Raw genomic sequence first — 22,354 nt, forward strand, 5'->3', positions numbered from 1 at the left:
GACCTCCCGGGCTCAAATGATCCTCCTGCCTCAGCCTCCCTGAGTAGCTGGGGCCACAGGCATGTGCCACCATGCCTGCCACCATGCTGCGTTTCCCAGGCTGGAAGTAGCCATAGGGCTGGAAGTAGCTGTATTTCTATCCCATTGGGTTCTCCCAAGTTTGTGGGTATAAATTCTCTTGCCCTTGCCTCTCTAGAAACTTGTGAATTATAGCTGGGCATAGTAGCTCACACCTGTAATCGTAGCACTTTGGGAGGCTGAGACAAGTGGATCACCTGAGACCAGGAGTTTGAGACCAGCCTGGCCAACATGGCGAAACCCTGTCTCTACTAAAAATACAAAAATTAGCCGGGCGTGGTGGCTTGCTCCTGTAATCCCAGCTACACAGGAGTCTAAGGCAGAAGAATCGCTTCAACCTGTGCTGGGGGTGGGGGTTGGAGTGAGCTGAGATCACCCCACTTCACTCCAGCCTGGGCAAAAGAATGAAATTGTCTAAAAAAAAAAGAGAGAGAGAGAAAGGAAGGAAGGAGGGAGGGAGGGAAAGAAGGAAGGAAGGAAGGAAGGAAGGAAGGAAGGAAGGAAGGAAGGAAGGAAGGAAGGAAGGAAAGAAGGAAGGAAGGACGGACTTGTGAATTATCACAGAATGACTGAGATTGTCTGAGTTAGAACTGCTGGGTAGTATGTTCTCCAGTTAGAAAAAGTTCACTGTGAATGACAAGGTGGCTACAGAAGAATTGAAAGATTGTATTGAAAAGGGGACCATGGAGCTGAGATCTTCAGAAGTTTCCTGTGACTATAAACCAGGAGATGCCACATATAGCTATGGTACTTTCTTTTGCAGTTTTTAGAAAAAGCAAGTCTATTATGTGTAGAGGAAAAATTATTGAGTACTCTGCTATATTTTCAGGTAACACTTTCTCTGACTTCTGCATTCCCTTTTAAATATCATGAAGCTCTACCTGAAATTACTGTCAAGTGTGTTACAGAAATTCTCTGCCCAGTCCTACCTATATTTTTTGGTATATAAAAATGACTTGTGTGTGTTTTTTGAAGGACCTAAGAAAGCAATATGTTCTTATCAGGTCAGAGTCCTTAAAACAATCCCAGCAGACCCAACTGAACACAGATTTGAGTGTGCACTTGCAGAGTGATTGTTGTGGTGAAGTCTGTACACTGAATGCTAGAGGACGGGTTACAGAACATGCCGCTGAATATATCAGCAGGGATCCCACAACTTCCGTCTCCAAAGAAAGTACAGCACAACACACAGATCCCATTCTCACCAGGCTGTGGAGCTCTAGCTGACAAAATAGAAAGAATATTATGGAACTAGCAAAGGAGCTTTTCCTATCTGGGTGTAGCATGGTGGGAAACCTGGTGTCATTTGCGTGGAAGGCTTACAGAGCACATGTGAACAATTCTGTGGATTAGGTTTGCTTTTTAATTTTCTTTCCTCTTTCTGTACTATGCAGCCTGTTTAGTACAAACTGAGGTTGTAATAGATGGGAAAGCAAGTGATTATACATTCAGGCCATGGAGCCAAAAGTGATTTTTCCATTGTAATGGCAACAATGGACTGAGAGTCAGTGCCTTTTGGTTCTAGGACTGTTATTGTGGAGCTTGTGCCAGTTGCTTAGCTGTTTCTAGACATAGGCTTTTAATAGGTCAAGAGCTTGGAAAGTGTTTGATAAATGTTACATTGATTTCTAAAGCTACTAGATGGTTTCTGAGATATAGTTTGATTCCAAAATATGACTCATCATCTTAGCTTATGTTTTGAATCCCATAAAAAGGGACTTTCTCAGAAGTTTTGTGGTTAAAATCCCATTGAGAGTGACAACCCAACCATCACAAATCTGGGGTCTCCTTTCCTGAAACTGATAGATTAAGAAGTTCAGCCATTTCTACTCTTCCAAACTTATGAGGTAAATGAGGACAAAACAGATGAGTCTGGAATGAGATATGAACTGGATAATATTGGGCAATAAATGTATTTGTAATAGATTTTTATTAGCATTGGTGGGTTAAAAATCAAACTACTTTTAATATTTCTGAACACATCTTACTTTTAAAATGTCTACTCTGAAAATTTATTTTCCTCTGGGTGCGATGGCTCACACCTGTAATTCCCAGCACTTTGGGAGGCCGAGGTGGGCGGATCATGAGGTCAGGAGATCGAGACCACCCTGGCTAACAGGGTGAAACCCCGTCTCTACTAAAAATACAAAAAATCAGCCAGGCGTAGTGGCAGGTGCCTGTAGTCCTAGCTACTTGGGAGGCTGAGGCAGGAGAATGGCGTGAACCCAGGAGGCGGAGCTTGCAGTGAGCCGAAAACATGCCACTGCAGTCCAGCCTGGGTGACAGAGCAAGACTCCATCTCAAAAAATTAAAAAAAAATTATTTTCCAACTCAGACGAATAACCTGGAAGAAAATTTTAATTCACCATCAAGAAGACATTCTTTTTGGTGGCACTCTTGATAAAATAGAAGAGCAAAAAAATTTTTCAATTTTGAGAAAAAAACATTTGATGTGATTGAACTCAGGAGGTCATGTGAATTTCAGCCAACTGTGCCATTTTTTAAAGCAACAGGATATGGTGATGTTTTTCAAATGTACTTGGGTATGGAGGGTCAATAAATAAATAAAATAGAATGTGGAAATATATTTTTAAGTGCTTGATGTCTGATTTTCCTCCTCAGAAACTTGTCTGGATGGATAAGATTATTCTAACATCCGGCATCTGTAAGTCATGCCCAATATTTACTTACGGAAAAAAGGCTATAATTCTGTTATATAATTTTTTTTTTTTTTTTTTTTTTTGAGACAGAGTCTCGCTCTATCACCCAGGCTGGAGTGCAGTGGCCGGATCTCAGCTCACTGCAAGCTCTGCCTCCCAGGTTTATGCCATTCTCCTGCCTCAGCCTCCCAAGTAGCTGGGACTACAGGCGCCCGCCACCTCGCCCGGCTAGTTTTTTGTATTTTTTAGTAGAGACGGGGTTTCACGGTGTTAGCCAGGATGGTCTCGATCTCCTGACCTCGTGATCCACCCGTCTCGGCCTCCCAAAGTGCTGGGATTACAGGCTTGAGCCACCGCGCCCGGCCTCTGTTATATAATTCTTAATCTGTGAAAACAATAATTTATAATATTAATAATCATGAATGAAGAAGGAAGAGTTTCAAATCTTTTTTTTTTTAACTCCCAACCTGATTTCTGAAGAGTTTCTAATCTTGGCCTTAAAAGTATTGACATTTCTTTTTTCTGTTTTTCTTTTGAGACAGTGTCTTGCTCTGTTGCTCAGGCTGAAGTGCAGTGGTGTGACCTCAGCTCAGTACAACCTCTGCCTCTTGGGTTCAAGTGATTCTCCTGCCTCAGCCTCCCGAGTAGCTGGGATTACAGGTGCACACCACCGTGCCTAGCTAGTTTTTGTATTTTTGGTAGAGACGGGGTTTCACCATGTTGGCCAGGCTGGTCTGGAACTCCTGACCTCAGGTGATCCACCCACCTTGGCCTCCCAAAGTGCTGGGATTATAGGCATCAGTCATCTTGCCCAGCCTGAGTTGATTTTTTTTTTTTTTTTTTTTTTTTTTTTTTTTTTTTGAGACGGAGTCTCGCTCTGCCGCCGGGGCTGGAGTACAGTGGCCGGATCTCAGCTCACTGCAAGCTCCGCCTCCCGGGTTCCCGCCATTCTCCTGCCTCAGCCTCCAGAGTAGCTGGGACTACAGGCGCCCGCCACCTCGCCCGGCTAGTTTTTTGTATTTTTTGGTAGAGACGGGGTTTCACCATGTTAGCCAGGATGGTCTCGATCTCCTGTCCTCGTGATCCGCCCGTCTCGGCCTCCCAAAGTGCTGGGATTACAGGCTTGAGCCACCGCGCCCGGCCTGAGTTGATTTTTAATTACATAATTAATACAGGAATATGTTGTCCTTGTATAAAATAAAATCTTACAGATAACGTTTAATTTCTTTTGACTGTAACTCATAACCCTGATCTCTTTTCTTGCTACTTTTTCCCACAAAAATTAACTACAATGATCAGACTGGTATGTTTTCTTGCAGATCTGTAGTCTCTGTATTATTATTCTTATTATTTTTTGAGATGGAGTCTCACTTTGTTGCCCAGGCTGAAGTGCAGAGGCACGATCTTGGCTCACTGTAACCTCCATCTCCTGGGTTCAAGCAGTTCTGCCTCAGCCTCCCTAGTAGCTGGGATTAGAGCCGCCTGCCACTATGCCCAGCTAATTTTTGTATTTTAGTAGTGACAGGGTTTCACCATGTTGGCCAGGCTGGTCTTGAACTCCTGATGTAATCCACCCACCTCAGCCTCCCCAAGTGCTGGGATTACAGGTGTGAGCCACCACACCCAGCCTATTCTCTGTATTTATATTATATATATGCATATATATATATATATATTATTGTGTTGTGGGTTTTAAAAACACAAATGGTATCATACTGTATATATGACTTGGTATTTGCTTTTTACTTAAGAATGTGTCTTATAATTCTTCCTATATATGTACAGATAAACCTTATTCTTCTTAAATGCTGCCTAATAGCCTATTGAATACATATAATTTATTTAGCCATTCTCCAATATATAAGCATAGGTTGCTTACAATTATCTTCCTATTATAAAGTTTTTGTGAACATCCGTCTCTTTGTGTGACTTTTTTTTTTTTTTTTTTGAGGCAGAGTCTGCTCTGTTACCCAGGCTGGAGTGCAGTGGCACGATCTCAGCTCACTGCAGCATTTACCTCCTGGGTTCCAGAGATTCTTGTGCCTCAGCCTCCCAAGTAGCTGGGATTACAGGCGCCTGCCATCAGGCCCAGCTAATTTTTGTATTTTTAGTAGAGTCGGGGTTTTGCCATGTCGGCCAGGCTGGTCTCGAACACCTGACATCAGGTGATCCACCTGCCTCGGCCTCCCAAAGTGCTGGGATTACAGACGTGAGCCTCTACACCCGGCTTTTGTGTGCATTTTAAAATTAGGGTCCAGTCGGGAAAACAGAAATCACATCAGTTATTGAGAAATATTTTAATATGGGAAATTGGTCAAAAGGAATTATAAAAGGTAACAGGTAATCACTGGAGGTAGTAGCTACCATTCTTAGAGCTAGGAAAGGATGGAACAAAAGAAGTGGTTGGAGTCATCAGAACCTAAAAGCTTGGAGGAGGGCCCTGAACACCTTAGTTCAGGTCTATGAAGAATGTAGAGAGGGTGATGGCTGGCTGTTGCTGGATCTCTGGAGCTCAAAGAAGGGATCCCACGGTGTTGGGGCTCAAACTCCTGAGGAGGTGGCTCAAACATTGGCTATCTCAGGAGCTCAAGGGAGGGGCTCCATGAAGGTAGAATTTAGATCTCTGAGGAGAGCACTGACTGCTGCTGTGATCGGTAAGGGGTGCAATAAGGCTGATTTGTGATTGTTGGAAAAAGGATGGAGATTAAAACCACCTGCTGGCTAAAGCAATTGCTCCTGCCACGGTAAAAGGCAGCTGCTGCTGGCATGATGCTCACAGAATGGAGCAAGTCCCTTCTTCCTCTTGCCTTTGTTTCCCTCTAGTTCACCCTGTCGGTGAAGTCTAGCAGAAGCGCCCCAGTAACATGGAGTATAAAAGGGTGACTGCGTGGACAATAAACAATAACCAGCACACATTTATTTGTTTCTCTTGTGCGATTCTGAGTCGCACAATCACTAAGTTACAGGATTCGTACATTTCAAATTTTAATAGAGACTCCCACATTATACTCTTTTAAACTGCACGTAACAGTTTCAATATGAATAAAAGGGGACGGGGGGGGTAGATTTACAGAGAATATTGCCTAGAGCAGTAATCACATTTTAACAAGACTTGGGAATACCGTCAAAATTCAGGATCTGATTCAGGAGTTCCGAGGGGCCCGAGTTGGCCTGTTCTAACAAACGCACAGGTGATACTGATGATTGCATCATGTTGGAAGTCTAACACATTCCCGTCTTCCCACAGCCTCTACCATAACATTCTATTGCTACCCTTATGTGAACTGCCTCTCTGGTGTTTCATGCCAGTTTCCTAGCCGCTAAGCAAGGAACAAACCTAGCTTCCGAAAGCGGGGAAGACAGGATTTGGCGCCACGGGTCCAATGCTTGGCTTCCTATTGGCCAGAAATGACATCACTCAGACAGGCGTGGCTTTAACTGTGACGTCTCCGGCGGCGGATGGTCAGGGACACAGCGGGAGGCGGGAGCGGAAGTGAGGCGGCAAATGGACAGGGTGGGTGGAGGAAAAAGGGCCCGGGGGAAGTTATTACAGGGAGTCCTCTTCCGGCGCCAGAGGACGGAAGTTGTGTTCCAGACGAGTCCACCGGGGTCTGAGTGCTCAGAATACAGCTGCAACCGCGACCATGGGCGGGAAGAACAAGCAGCGAACTAAAGGGAACCTGAGGGTGAGTGGGGGGTGGCTCGGTCGACCCGGGAGCCTCGCTTCGAGGCGCCTGGCGCCGCCCAGCGCGTTGCTGGAGGGTGTGTGGAGCGCGGCTGTGGGGAGGCGTGCTTTTGCGTGTCGTGTGTGACCTCTCTGTTGTGTGTGCGTCCCTGAGGGTGGTTTGGGTTATCTCTGAGCAGATTGGGGAATCGTGAGAGAAAAGATGTACCATGCCAGAGCTGTCCCCATCCGAGCACACACCCACAATATTCATGAAGAAATGATAATGTATCAGGTTCACTGGAAGGTGATCTGGCCGAGGTAGAGGGTTGGTTGGGGGAGGGCGGCGCTAGGAAGAAGGAGAGTTGGGAGGATGTTAAAGTGAACCCACTGTGGAGGTTGCAGCTGATTGTGCCTCTCCTTTGGGCTTCTTCTAAGCTAAAGCTCTTAGGATGGTATATTTGGTTTCTGGACTGCCTGTTACCCCTTTCTATCTGCAGTCCCATCTTCAACTCCCTCCTCTTGGTTTGCTTCATCCAGCCACACTGATCTCTTCACTGTGCCTTGACCTTACCTGGCCGGCTCCCAACGCTCTTCAGTTAGGAGGCTCCAAACTTTGCTCTCGACACCTCAGTGAGGTTTTCCATGACCACCCTCTTGCAGCCCTTCCGCACTCCCTATTCTTCCTACTTTGTTTTAAACTCCGTTGTATTTATGACATTTATTGTCTTAGTTCACTAGGATGTAAGTATTTTGAAAGCAAATGTTTTTATCCTCGGAGCCTAGAACAGAGACTGGCACCTAATAGACGCTCACTAAGTACTTGTTTAAAGACGACCTTAAAGTGGATTCGTGTAAAACTACACGATGAGGGGTTTGTAATGGTATTTTTTTATGGTGTTGGATTTATTATAGCACAGTCCAATTTTATGAGAATGCTTTTTTTCCTGTTTCTGATATAGTTAATTCTAGTGATTTCAATGTCACATTTTCTTAGATCTGTCACTTAATCTGTTTTGGAAGATAATAACAGTATTAACAGTTATAGCAACCTATTGTGTTACTGTGCTAAGCACTTGCATCCTCGTTTAATATTTTTTTATTTAAATTTTCTCAAATGTTTTATATTTGAAAAGTTCTTATGAGGAAAAGTTGCGAGAATGTTAGAGTGACATCCCATATACTCTACCTAGATTCACCAGTTGCTAATACTTGGTTGCATTTGCTTTCTTTCTGTTAATTTCTGTATTTTGCTGAACTGTATGAGAGTTAGTTGCAAAAGTCGGGACTCTTAACTCCTAAATACATCAGCATGTATCTTCTAAAAACAATGCCATTTTTCTAGCCTGCAGCAATTACAATAATGGTTATAGCATCCAGAAACTTTGACTTTTGTGTAATACTGTAATCCAGGATACAGCCTTGTATTTAGACTTCTGTAGTTATCTCAGTAATGTTCTCTCTTTTTTTTTCTTTTCTTTTCTTTTTTTTTGTAAGACAGGGTCGCTCTGTCTCCAAACCTGGAGTGCAGTGGTATGATCACGGCCCACTGCAGTGTCAACTTCTTGGGCCCAAGCGATCGATCCTCCCACCTCAGCTTCCTTAATAGCTAGGACTCCTGGCTAATTTTTTTTTTTTTTTTTCAGGACAGAGCCTCCCTCTGTTACCCCGAGTGGAGTGCAGAGGCGTGAACTGGGCTCACTGCAATCTCCGCCTCTTGGGTTCAAGTGATCCTCCCAGCTTAGCCTTTCCAGTAGCTAGGACTACAGGCACAGGCCATCATGGCTAGCTAATTTTTGTATTTTTTGTAGGGACAGTTTCGCCATGTTGCCCAGGCTGATATTCTTTGATCTAGACAGTTTCTCAGTACTGTTTAAGCGGGGAGGGGAGTGTCCTTTTTTTTTTTTTTTTTTTTTTTTTGAGACGGAGTCTCTCTGTCGCCCAGGCTGGAGTGCAGTGGCCGGATCTCAGCTCACTGCAAGCTCCGCCTCCCAGGTTTACGCCATTCTCCTGCCTCAGCCTCCCGAGTAGCTGGGACTACAGGCGCCCGCCACCTCGCTCGGCTAGTTTTTTGTATTTTTTGTTAGAGACGGGGTTTCACCATGTTAGCCAGGATGGTCTCGATCTGCTGACCTCGTGATCCGCCCGTCTTGGCCTCCCAAAGTGCTGGGATTACAGGCTTGAGCCACCGCGCCCGGCCAGGAGTGTCTTTTTAAACAACATTTGGAAGAGCCTGGGCCATTTGTTTGATTAATTCAGATTCATCTAGTTGTTTCCTTATGATTAGATTCAGGCGAAACAATTTTTAGAAGTAATTCTTCATAGATGATGAGACTTTCTCAGTACATCACACAGGGGCACTTCGTACCCGTTTGTCCCCTTATTGGTGGTATTTGTTTAATTACTTGGTTAAGGTGTTGTCCGTTATAAAGTTATCTTTTTCCATTGGCCAATAACAAATAATATGTTAGTTTGAAACTGTGAAATGTCCTGTTCTTCCACAAACTTTCACCTAATGGTTTGAGCACCCTTTGATTCTTGCTGGAATCAGTTATTACTATGGTGATTTAAAAACTTATGCTTAATTATGAAAACAATCCAAGTAATGAATTAATTACTCATATCTCATTTTAAGTGTGATGAAACTGAGGTTTGGAGAAATTAGCTTGCCTAAGCTTATGTAGCCAGAAAGTTGTGGAGTTGGGAGTTTAACTTTAATGTGGCAAAGTCTTCAATAGAAGACTTTGATACTGGATTTCAGGTGTTCAGAGATAATAGACAGATGTCTGCTGTTCTTGAACTATTAGTTTGATGATACAGACACATATGTAAGCAAATATTATAATATATTAAAGAATTATGATGCAGGTATTAGAAGAAAGAATGTGGGAGAATGGAAGAGACTGGAGGAAGGCAAGTGTTGCAAACATGAATTTGAAAGATGAGTAGGAGTTTGTCAGGCAATGTAAAGAAAGGAAGCGTTTTCAGGTAGAGAGAAAAGATTATATAAAGATTGAATTGCGAGGCCGGGCGCGGTGGCTCAAGCCTCTAATCCCAGCACTTTGGGAGGCCGAGACGGGCGGATCACGAGGTCAGGAGATCGAGACCATCCTGGCTAACACACGGTGAAACCCCGTCTCTACTAAAAAAAATACAAAAAACTAGCCGGGCAAGGTGGCGGGCGCCTGTAGTCCCAGCTACTCCGGAGGCTGAGGCAGGAGAATGGCATGAACCTGGGAGGCGGAGCTTGCAGTGAGCTGAGATCCGGCCACAGTACTCCAGCCCGGACGACAGAGCGAGACTCCGCCTCAACAAAACAAAACAAAAACAAAAACAAAAAAAAAAAGATTGAATTGCGAAAGGCCATCACATAGATAACTTTTTTTTTTTTTTTTGGAGACTGAGTCTGGATCACTGCAACCTCCACTTCCCAGGTTCAAGCAATTTTCTTGCCTCAGCCTCTCAAGTAGCTGGGATTACAGGCGTGTAACATCACACCCGGCTAATTTTTTGTATTTTTAGTAGAGACAGGGTTTTGCCATGTTGGCCAGGCTGGTCTCGAACTCCTGGCCTGAAGTGATCTGCCCAGTTGTCCGCTTAGCCTCCCAAAGTGCTGGGATTACAGGTGTGAGCCACCATGCTCTGCCTCAGAGAACTTCGAATTTGATTTGGTACTAAGGCATGAATGATGACAGCATAATTTGGAGAAGAGAGAAGGAAGTGGGGCAAGGGAAGGAAAGAGCGGCAGGAGATAAGACTGGGAAAAGTTGAGGTTAGACGGTGAAAGATCTTGTAAGTCTTCCTTGGTTTGGTCTTTAAACAGTAGAGTCAGGATTGCCACCACAAATACCTCTAGAAGGTAGGCATGAAAAAATGTAGACAAAAGTAGGCATAGTCCAAAAAAAAAAAAAAAGTGCCATAAATAGAATTGTTTCTTAATTTTTATTGAACTATGGGTATAGCTCTTAACATACAAAGATCATAAGAGTAACTATATTTTAAATTTAAAGTAGACATTTTAAAAAGTGCATTTAAAAGTAACAAGTTACTTAAATTGGAGACTGAAAATTTGATACCTTCTCTTTTGCCCCTAGTTATCACTTTTAATTCTGTTATTTCAGCCTCAACTCCTTTAGATTTTAGCAGTAGTTAGTTTTTTATTGTGTTTCGTAATAAAACTGTTTACACATGAGACTGTAGAAAATTCTGATATCCTAGAGTCATCAGATTTAGTTTTTGGAATTATAATTCACTAACTACTTCCTTTGTGGCTCTTTATTCATGTACCAATATTGAAAAAGGTGAATTGAATAATTAATTCATTTTAATAAACTTAAAAAATAGAGAACAGCTGCTTTGCCTATGGAGTAGCCATTCTTTTATTCTTTTCTTTTTTTTTGAAATGGAGTTTCATTCTTTTTGCTGAGGCTGGAGTGCAATGGTGTGATCTCAACTCACTGCAACCTCTGCCTCCCAGGTTCAACCAATTCTCCTGCCTCAGCCTCCCAGGTAGCTGGGATTAAAGGCATGTGCCACTACACCTGGCTAATTTTGTATTTTTAGTAGACACAGGGTTTCACCATGTTGGCCAGGCTGGTGTTGAACTCCTGACTTCAGGTGATCTACCCTCCTCTGCCTCCCAAAGTGCTGGGATTATAGGCATGAACCACCATGCCTGACCTATTTTCTTAGTAAACTTACTTTCACTTAAAAAAAAAATAGAGAAACTTTTTTTGGAATTAGTCTTAAATGCTACAGATTGAAAAAAAATGTAATGCAGGCCATCATTTTCTTTCCTGTTCACTCAATTCAGTTTAGGAAGTAGGCCAGAGTATTCCTTGTCAGGTAAGTTTTCCAAACACACTTTTGCTAGGCATTAGCAATTATTGTTGTTGTTGTTTTTTTTTTTTTTTTTTTTTTTGAGACAGAGTCTTGCTCTGTTGCCCTGGGTGGAGTGCAGTGGCATGATCTTGGCTCACTGCAACCTCAGTCTCCATGTTCAGGTGATTCTCATGACTCAGCCTCCTGAGTGCTGGGATTATAGGCACACGCCACCATGCCTGACTACTTTTTGTGTTTTTAGTAGAGACAGGGTTTTGCCATGTTGCCCAGGCTGGTTTTGAACTCCAGGGCTCAAGTGATCCACCTGCCTTGGCCTTCCAAAGTTTTGGGATTATAGGCATGAGCCACCTTGCCTGGCCGGTATGAGCAATTTGAATCACACATTTGGATAACCGTTGGCAAACATCCTTATAGAGAAATAAGAAATAGATGAGTTTAGATGGGTTGTGATGTCAGCTTGGTGGTTGGTTTAGCTGACAGTAAGTTAATTTCTTTCAGCAGTTCAAATATTTTCTGTCTCTGTATCAACTAACCTCCTTTTAGTAGAAGACTACTATATTGTGTATCAGTCAAACAAAGCACTGACTGTGATTGAAAACAAAGGAGTCTGTATTATAGATTGAGCGTTGTATTGATTTTTATGGTTATAATAATGTAATTTTAGCCCAAAGAGGTTAGGCTAGGCTTTGGAGTATATGGAAATGAGTGTGTCCACCCTCAAGGAACTCCCAGTCTAGAGGCAGCTATCATTAGACCTGGGCCATTGTGATTGCTTCATAAATATTTGTTCAATTAATGGGTGAATGAAAGGATGGGTTCTACTTATGAGTTAATTTTACATCTTTACATAGTATACATATGTGTATACATACTATTTATATGAAAGTTGGAAATAAAAAAATTCATAAAACAGCATTTATGAAAATTTTGCCACATGTGATACATTCTGATTTTAAAAGTTTTAGTCAATTTCTTTAAAATTCTGTCACGGTCCATTATATTGATATCATGAGCCACTAATGGATTGTATCCACGGTTTACAAAACATTCTAATGTTTAGGAAACGGAATAATTTCTAGGATCAGTATTGATGGATTCTTGGGAATAAAACCATTAATCTTTGGGGAACTTTGCAATAGATGAAATTTTAGGCTAGGAAAAAATAAAATAAAAGCTCATTCTGACCATGGGGATAGCCAAGGAATTATAAAGTTAAGTTTTGAACCCTTCCTGGACTCTGACTTTTTTTCTCCGTAATTTTCTTATCAGCCGTCAAACAGTGGCCGAGCTGCAGAACTCCTTGCCAAAGAACAGGGAACAGTGCCTGGATTTATTGGTTTTGGAACATCTCAGAGTGACCTAGGCTATGTTCCGGCTATTCAAGGAGCTGAAGAAATTGACAGTCTTGTAGATTCTGATTTCCGAATGGTGCTGCGGAAGCTTTCAAAGAAAGATGTCACCACAAAATTAAAAGCACGTTTTCTTGTTTTCATAAAAATTATCAAGAAAATCCCTTTGCTAAAACAAAATGTCATTAGCATGTTTTATGTAAAGAAAAATAAACAGTTGCTATGTTCTTTTATAATTGTACTTTTTTCTGACACACAGTCTTAAACTTAGTTGATATTTATTTTCTGGGTTGTAAATTAGTTTGTTACACTGAACTTTTTTAAACTGCTTTAGAATTTTGGCTGTATAGTTTTTCCTGTTAGGAAATGTAACTTTGACCTTGTAACTTTAAATGAGATTTTTTTTGTTTGTAGATGTTTTTATTTTTAAAAAACAACTGAAGAGTTTCTATCATAGTAGTCTGTGAAGGAGCTCTTCAAACTAGTCTCATATGGCATAAACAGAAATAGTATATTCTCCTATTACATAAAATAGACAAAGCTTCCAGAACAGAATAATTAATAGCCAGTGTTGTGGTTGTTAATCCTAATGACGTTAATAATGACTTACTTTTAGGCTATGCAGGAATTTGGAACCATGTGTACAGAGAGAGACACAGAAACTGTGAAAGGAGTTCTTCCATATTGGCCAAGAATTTTTTGCAAAATTTCACTTGTAAGTATTAAAACTTTGCTAGTTTATTTCTGTTGTATATTTTTTGGTTGGAGTCATGGAGACTCTCAAATTTATAATGTTGATTTTTTGGTGAGGGTTATTAAATGTTATGTCAGCATTGTTATGCAGATTGAATTGTTAACACTTCAGAAGAGCGTGGATATAAAAAAAGAGGTTGGGGCCTGGTATGGTGGCTCATGTGTGTAATCCCAGCACTTTGGGAGGCTGAGATGGGCAGATCACTTGAGGTCAGGAGTTCAAGACCAGGCTGGCCAACATGGTGAAACGAAAATGAGGCCAACATGTCTCTACTAAAAATACAAAAATTAGCCAAGTGTGGTAGTGGATGCCTGTAATCCCAGCTACTTGGGAGGCTGAGGCAGAAGAATCGCTTGAACCCAGGGGCGGAGGTTGCAGTGAGCCAAGATTGAACCACTGCACTCCAGCCTGGACAACAGAGCAATACAACATCTTTAAAAAAAAAAAAAAAAAAAAGATTGGATTGTGTGTCGGGTTATGAAGGACATTTAGGAAGTCTGTTTTCAGAAATTAGATTGTTTAAACTAGAGAATTACCCTGGTGCTTTCCGGTTTTAATAAATTTTGATGATGATTTTATTCCTTGTATATTTGCTGCAGAAGAATGAGAGTGAGTTGCTTAACTATTCAAGACCCAACTTTTTTTTTTTTTTTTTTTTTTAACTGAGATGGAGTCTCATTCTGTCACTCAGGCTGGAGTGTAGTGGCGCGATCTCTGTTCACTGCAACCTTGTCTCCTGGGTTCAAGTGATTCTCCTGCCTCAGGCTCCTGAGTAGCTGGGATTACAGGTGTGTGCCACCATGCCCCGCTAATTTTTTGTGTTTTTAGTAGAGACAGGGTTTCACCATGTTGGCCAGGCTGGTCTTGAACTCCTGACTGCAAATAATCCACCTGCCTCACCCACCGAAAGTACTGGGATTATAGGCATGAACCACCAGACTCAGCCTCAAGGCCCAACTTTGAATCTGTCTTGAATACAATCCTATCTCATTGGGAGAAGGGGAGAAAGAAAAATTAATAAATTATATAGTTTCTGATTTAAAAACCTCGAAGTTATTGATTTAAAAAAATGATTTCAGTTTTTTAATACATAGGTGAATTCTTGGTAATGGGTTATTATAGCATATCCAGAAGTGTCTGTGATTGTTTTTATGGGCTAGAGCTATTTTAAATCACATTTATATTTTTAATAGGATCATGATCGTCGGGTCCGAGAAGCCACACAACAAGCTTTTGAAAAACTTATCCTTAAAGTAAAGAAACAGTTGGCTCCCTACTTAAAAAGTTTAATGGGATATTGGTTAATGGCTCAATGTGATACTTATACACCGGCTGCGTTTGCAGCAAAAGATGCATTTGAAGCGGCTTTTCCTCCAAGCAAGCAACCTGAAGCCATAGCATTTTGTAAGGATGAAATTACAAGTGTAAGTTCTGGAATTATTCTGAATCTTTTTTTTTTATTTTAAGTATTTAACGGTTATAAGCATAATGACAGCTTTTTTACTTAGGATTTTAGGGGAATGAGTAAGTACAATATTTCCAACTGAAGGCCGAGTGCGGTGGCTCATGCCTGTAATCCCAGCACTTTGGGAGGCTGAGGCGGGAGGATCACGAGGTCAGGAGATCGAGACCATCCTGGTTGACATGGTAAAACCCTGTCTTTACTAAAAATACAAAAAAATTAGCCAGGCGTGGTGGTGGGTGCCTATAGTCCCAGCTACTTGGGAGGCTGAGGCAGGAGAATGGTGTGAACCCAGGAGGCGGAGCTTGTAGTGAGCCAAGATCGTGCCACTGCACTCCATCCAGCCTGGGCGACACAGCGAGACTCCATCTCAAAAAAAAAATAATAAAAATAAAATAAAATAAATATTTCCAACTGAAGATTGACGTTTTAAAGTTCTGTTTAGTAAAATTGACCATTTTGGATCTTTAACAAAATTAACATTTTGGATTGGATCTTTCTACAGTATTTAAATTTTCCATTTTAATTTCGAAGTCTTAATTATATTTTTAAAAAGTAGGCATGTTTTATATAAGCTAAATAAATAATATCTAAAAATAAATCTAAAATTACTTTCTCTCGTGTTTCCGTTATCTATATATACAGATCTACCTTAGTGTCTTTTTCTTTTTATTGGGTCTCTGGTATTACTATACATGGATGTACTATAGTTTATTTAACTCTTTTTATATTAAAGTACATTTGGATTTTTTTTCCAATTTTTATCATAACAAATGCTACTTCAGTAAACATTTTTAAGTAGATCTCTTTATACCTTTGTGAGAGTAATACTTACTAGAACTTCTAGTAAGCATATGTTGGGCCAAAGGATAAGAACATGAAAAATTTTTATAGATAATGATAAATGGCCCTTCAAGGGCAAGTAAATTTATACTCCCATTATCAGATGAAGTTTCTCCACACTGGGCCAATGCTTTTGCCATAACTTTCTCATAAAAAGTTATCAGCCATACCTGTTTGTGGCTTTCAGTGTGTCTGTTTCTAGTAGTGTCTCATTTCTTCCCCCTTCATTTGCTATTCCCAGTATATGCACTAGAAAAACCAGACAACAAAGTTGTTAGAATTATATTGAGAAATAAAAGTAGATGAAGTAGGAGTGAGGAGGGAATTGATAATTTTTAAATCTTTGCTTGCATTTATTCCCTTATTTCGTACTCCTATGTTTCCACAACACCCTGTGTAGAACCCTACTTAAACATGTCCATCGGACCCTCTCTCCCCACTTTCCTTTTTCCTTTCAATTAGCCATCCTTCTGTGGCTCTCCATTAAAACTTAAGTTCAGATTTCTTGTCTTGACATACAAGGCTCTGCATGATCAGGTCCCTGCTTACCTATCTAATCTCTTCACCCAACATCCCGCAACACGTTACTTTTTTTTTTTTTTTTTTTTTTTGAGATGGAGTCTCTCTGCTGCCCAGGTTGGAGTGCAATGGTGCAATCTCGGCTGACTGCAACCTCTGCCTCCTGGATTCAAGTGATTCTCCTGCCCTACCCTAGCCTCCCGAGTAGCTGGGATTACAGGCGCCCACCACCATGCCTGACTCATTTTTGTATTTTTAGTAGAGACAGGGTTTCACTACATTGGCCAGGCTGGTCTCGAACTCCTGACCTCGTGATCCACCCGCCTCGGCCTCCCAAAGTGCTGGGATTACAGGCGTGAACCACCACATCCAGTCTTCTGACACATTACTTGATACTAGTACCCCATTTAAGTTCTTCCATTCTTCATTTCTCAGGTGTATGAAGTGTATTTTTCTAGGGAGAGGGTTTGTAGCTTTAATCATATGCTCAAATGGAGTTCTCTAATCCATCTGTACCTTAAGAATCATTGGTTGATTTAAAATGCCAAGTCATAAATGTTACAAGAGTGAAGTGTCATGAGTTTGGACACTAAGACTTTTAGGAAATGGATTTTGAGACAACTAATTTGGCTCTTCATGGGCTTTAAAAAATAAATTTGTTCTTGGCTTTGTCATTTATGGATAACTGATCGTTGAACATATGGGTTATTTCTTCCATTTTAGTTTCCCTTTAGTTGGCTATGTCACAATTCGTTACAACTATTGGCATTGAACTGTCTCAAGTTCCAAACCCACGTATTAGAGAGGAGTTAGGCAAATGAAAATAAAAATGTCAGCGTTATAGATAGTATATCATACTGTCTATAAGACATGGGCTCTGGGTCACACCGTTAGTTCTAATCCCACTCTGCCATCAGCTAGCAACTAGGTGTGTGACCTTGGGCAAGTTTCTGTGCCTTCGTTTCGTAATCTATAAAGCAGGAATTAACTTGTACTTCATGGAGTTAAAGAGGATTAATTTCGTTAATGCCTAAAATGTGCTCAAAGCAATACCTGGCACATGCAAAAGCTCAATAAGTGTTAGTTATTGTTATTGCTGATAAAGCAGTTGCTGAAACAGTGGACTCCCTTGCATTACACCCCAGGAGGAAACAGACTTCTCCACATTTGAAAACCTCATACCTTCCTCTGTGATGGAGCAGAGCACAATGAATGGCATTCTTTGTGGGCAAGCAGGCTTACAGAAAGAGGGGAGAGGAAAGCAGAGCCTAATTTCTCTCCCAGATTCACATTCACTTCATTGCTGTGTGCAAGATAAATGGAGGAACCAGGTGGTCAGGAGTATTTATAGTTGTGTGCGGAAGAAGTATCTATCCTTCTTATTCCAACAGCAGCTAACCTTGGGAATTGATAGGGAAAGAAAAATTGGTAAAATTCATACGTTTCAGTTTTGCTATTTGATTCTTCTCTTAGGTAAGATGAGATTTATGGGGATTTTTAAAATGGATTTTATTTAACTAGGCTCTGTCTGTTCACTAAATTCAATAAAACCAGTTCAATAAAACCAAAGGCTTTGGTATTTTACACCCTTTGTAGGTGCTGCAGGATCATCTTATAAAAGAAACACCTGATACACTCAGTGACCCGCAGTAAGTTGTATTATTTCATTGTAACTCATGTTAAGGATTTATTTCACTTATAAGTAATCAGATGATTTCAATGTGACTTTTTTTTTTTGAGACAGAGTCTCACCCTGTCACCCAGGCTGCATTGCAGTGATTCAATCTCAGCTCACTGCAACCTCCATCTTCTGGGTTCAAGTGATTCTCATGCCTCAGTCTCCCGAGTAGCTGGGATTACAGGCATGCACCACTGCACCTGGCTAATTTTTTTGTATTTTCATAGAGTTGGGGTTTTACCATGTTGGTCAGGCTAGTCTCGTACTTGTGACCTCAAGTGATCCGCCCGCCTCGGCCTCCCAAAATGTTGGGATTACAAGCATGAGCCACTGGACCCGGCCCAATGTGACATTTTTAAAAAGAAGGAATAATATATGTAGAGATGAAAATAATATAATGCTATATGTGAGATGCTGTAAGTGCTTTTACTTGCAAGCTGTCCTGCTATTTAACTTGAATTATCTGGGAGTTACACATTTGGTTGTATTAGAAAGAGATACTTGTATATGTTTCCTGCATTTACTTTTGGACAGTTGTCAGAGGAAGTAGTTTAAGGTCTGGTTGAACATAGTTGAAGAATATAAATAGTTCTGTTGAAAGAGTAGTAAAGTATTTTGTTTACTTTTATATTCTAATTAAGGTTTTAAGAGTCCTTGAGGGAAAATAGTCTTAGATGGCTTGATATCCATTTCCTGGGATCACCCTTGTACATGCTACTGAGAACAGTATACTTTCTCATTTATTGCAAGCCTTGGCTTTTCATCTACTTTCACTTTGTATTAGTAATAAAGTATGTGATTAAATTTCTTTGTATGTTTACATTTTGAGGGGCATTGGCACAGGGGAAATAGAAGATAGAAATAAAGCAACTTTGGTACATACTTAATGATAAAATGTTTTAAAATGGAACTACCAGATATATAGTTTGGCTTATTCTAAAGTTTTTAATATATTTATTTTGTTTTATATTAAGAACTGTTCCAGAGGAAGAAAGAGAAGCTAAATTCTACCGGGTTGTAACTTGTTCCTTATTGGCATTAAAGAAAATGCTTTGCCTTTTACCTGATAATGAACTCGATTCTCTGGAGGAGAAATTTAAGTCTCTTTTATCACAGAATAAGTTTTGGAAGTATGGAAAACACAGTGTACCTCAGGTATATTAATCTTTTTTATCTTAAGGCATTGCTCTGATTCCTTAGCTCCATCTTCTTAGTTTATGTTTTATGTTTATTGTTTATATTTAGAACTCTGCAAGCACATCTCTGTGGTAGGCCATTCATTTACTGAATTACTTCTCCTACTAGAATGTTACTCTGTTTTTACTTTTTTATTTAGTTTGGGCCTCAGATTCAGAATTATCAGTATGAATTACCATACTTCTTTGTTCATAGCACCTTAAAATTGGTGTGTGCAAGTCTCTTCTCATTTAATGTATTTATTTTTTCCCTTTTGTCCATCTCTTCATTCTCTTTCACTGGCTGACTGCTCTACTGTGTGTAATATATGTGCTTTTGTTTGTGCAATTGATTCTCATCATTCGTAGTAGTTACGTTCTATAAACTCATCATGAATACTGACTTAGTGAATACTGAGGCATTGCCCTTACGGGAAATACAGGGTTAGGTTCTTGTGAGCCTCTATTCACAGCATTTTTGTCAGTTGATAACTGATACAACCGGTACATAACCTTGTTTTATGTGTGTTTCTGTTTAAAGACACCTTTTTTCTTTTTTTTTTTCCTTTTGTTTTTTTTTTTGAGACGGAGTCTCGCTCTGTGGCCCAAGCTGGAGTGCAGTGGCCAGATCTCGGCTCACTACAAGCTCCGCCTCTCGGGTTTACGCCATTCTCCTGCCTCAGCCTCCCAAGTAGCTGGGACTACAGGCGCCCGCCACCTCGCCCGGCTAGTTTTTTTTGTATTTTTTAGTAGAGACAGGGTTTCACCGTGTTAGCCAGGATGGTCTCGATCTCCTGACCTCGTGATCCGCCCATCTCGGCCTCCCAAAGTGCTGGGATTACAGGCTTGAGCCACCGTGCCTGGCCAAAACACCTTTTTTCATAGCTATTGTTGATTCATTATCATTGAACTGATGGCCAAGAGCATTAAAACTCATGCCTGGATAAAGCATACCTAACACATATTTTCTTTGTAAGGTACATCGGAGCATTCTTGCGCTTAGATACAATAGACAGCACTTCAGTGCTGCTGCTTGGAGGCCATTTAAAACATGAAATCACCAATCGAAAGCACAAAAATTTGAGAAAATACTGTGAAAAGGACACTTGTTTATAGTATGAGAACTGAAATAGGGAATGTTGCCTTGTTCAACCTCAGCTGGGAATGTGCATGTGGGTGACTCAGATTTTTTTTGCCATTCTATGCATGTCCACAAATGACTGCAAGACAAGTTTTTTTTGTTGTTGTTGTTTTGTTTTTGTTTTTCCAGGCAGAGTTTCGCTCTTGTCACCCAGGCTGGAGTACAATGGCGCAATCTAGGCTCACTGCAACCTCTGCCTCCTGGGTTCAAGTGATTCTCCTGCCTCAGCCTCCCAAGTAGCTGGGATTACAGGCACCCACCACCATGCCTGCCTAATTTTTTTATATTTTTAGTAGAGGCAGAGTTTCACCTTGTTGGCCAGGCTGGTCTCAAACTCCTGACCTCAGATGATCCACCCATCTTGGCCCCCCAAAGTGCTGAGATTACAGGTGTGAGCCACCACACCTGGCCTAAGACACTGCAAGTTTTGATTTTGGGGTGACAAATACATTTTAGCAAGCAGGTAAATTGGCAAATATGGGATTTGTGAGGATTGACTGTATTTTTGAAAAATGTGCTTTTGTGTGTGCTTGAGTTTTTAATTCACATAAATGGTACTGTGTTACATTTTATTCCATTTATTTTTATTTATTGCTTTTAAAAAACGATCCCTCATGTTCCTGTATGTACAACTGATCCATGACTTCTACCTGCCTTGTAGTATTCAGAAGTTTGCATGTACCTATGCATTTACCCTGCCCATTCCTCCAGTGATCGATCCTGATTGCCTCCAACTCCTTGCCATCACAAGTAATGCAGCAAGTTGTGGTGGGGAGGATCACTTGGGCCTGGGAGATTGAGGCTGCAGTGAGCTTTGATTGCGCTGTGTCCTTGGATCTTAAGAAACTATCGGAATTGCTGAGTCAGTAAAGTGTGTGCATACCTAATTTCCTAAAATAGTGCCAGATTGCTCTCCCGAATGGCTGCGTTACTCTAGACTCAACCATCAATACATGATGGCCCCTATACTGCATAATCTTATCTTCTAGCCTTTACTAGGCAGCATTCAGCTGCTTAATTTTTCATTAGCCTAATAGGAATTCAGGTGATATCTCTCTTTAATTGGAATTACTTTCCTTATTGGTGATTTTGCATCTCTTCAAGAATTTTTAGTGTGTTTTTGTTTTTGTGTTTCTTGTTCATTTTTCCTTTTTGGAGTTCGCTTTCTTTTTATGCAGGAGTTCCTTTTATAATCTAAATATTAGTCTTTTTGTCTTTTTTAAAAATTCCAGTCTCACAACAGATTATCTTTTGTCATTTTTAGGCAATGCAAAAAAGCTCCCATTCTGTCACCTCTCCCATGTGTCTTATGTCAGAAAGAAATCTTAATTTTGATGTGATCAAAGTCACTGATTTTTGCCTTATGAAGGCTATTCCCACCCTTAAGTCATAAAGATTTTCTTATATTTTTAATTTTTTTAGCTTTATAGTTGTAGGCTTTATACTGCAGTTTTACCTTTCTTATAAAATCTTTACTTCATCAGTAATCTACCTTTTCATTTTGTGTTAAGTATGGATCTAGTTACATTTTTCTTCATATATGGTGAGTCAGTTTTCCTAACATTACCTAGTAAACTGTTTATTCCCTGTTCATCTGTGGTCATGTCATTACAAGACATTAAGTTCTTAGATATTGCCGGGCACAGTAGCTTATGCCAGTAATCCCAGAACTTTCGGAGGCCAAGGCAGGTGGATTACTTGAGCCCAGGAGTTCCAAACCAGCCTGGACAACATGACAAGATCCTGTCTCTACAAAACAATCGTTAAAAAGTTAGCCGGATGTGACGGCATACTCCTATTGTCCCAGCTACTCAGAGACTGAGGCAGGAGGATCACTTGATCCCAGGAAGTCAAGGCTGCAGCGAGCCTTGATTGTGCACTCCAGCCTGGGGGAAGAGCGAGAACCTATTAAAAAAAAAAAAATCGGCCGGGCGCGGTGGCTCAAGCCTGTAATCCCAGCACTTTGGGAGGCCGAGACGGGCGGATCACGAGGTCAGGAGATTGAGACCATCCTGGCTAACACGGTGAAACCCCGTCTCTACTAAAATACAAAAAAAAAAAACTAGCCGGGCGAGATGGCGGGCGCCTGTAGTCCCAGCTACTCGGGAGGCTGAGGCAGGAGAATGGCGTGAACCCGGGAGACGGAGCTTGCAGTGAGCTGAGATCCGGCCACTGCACTCCAGCCTGGG

At 41.0% G+C, this 22,354-nt stretch overlaps 1 protein-coding gene across 1 annotated transcript in view; it reads left to right on the forward strand.

The window, feature by feature from the left end:
• The first annotated feature begins 6,222 nt into the window (after positions 1-6,222).
• The window catches only part of LTN1 (listerin E3 ubiquitin protein ligase 1), a 68,532-nt gene continuing 52,400 nt past the window's right edge, over positions 6,223-22,354 (forward strand). Inside the window, exons 1-6 of the mRNA XM_023190095.2 lie at positions 6,223-6,424; positions 12,514-12,717; positions 13,210-13,308; positions 14,541-14,771; positions 17,768-17,820; positions 18,824-19,004. Of these exons, the coding sequence (XP_023045863.2) occupies positions 6,383-6,424; positions 12,514-12,717; positions 13,210-13,308; positions 14,541-14,771; positions 17,768-17,820; positions 18,824-19,004 (810 nt within the window). The 5' untranslated portion in view covers positions 6,223-6,382. The remainder of the gene's footprint in view (positions 6,425-12,513; positions 12,718-13,209; positions 13,309-14,540; positions 14,772-17,767; positions 17,821-18,823; positions 19,005-22,354) is intronic.

This window comes from Piliocolobus tephrosceles, chromosome 19 (assembly GCF_002776525.5).
Source record: "Piliocolobus tephrosceles isolate RC106 chromosome 19, ASM277652v3, whole genome shotgun sequence".
Classification (NCBI taxonomy): Eukaryota; Metazoa; Chordata; class Mammalia; order Primates; family Cercopithecidae; genus Piliocolobus; species Piliocolobus tephrosceles.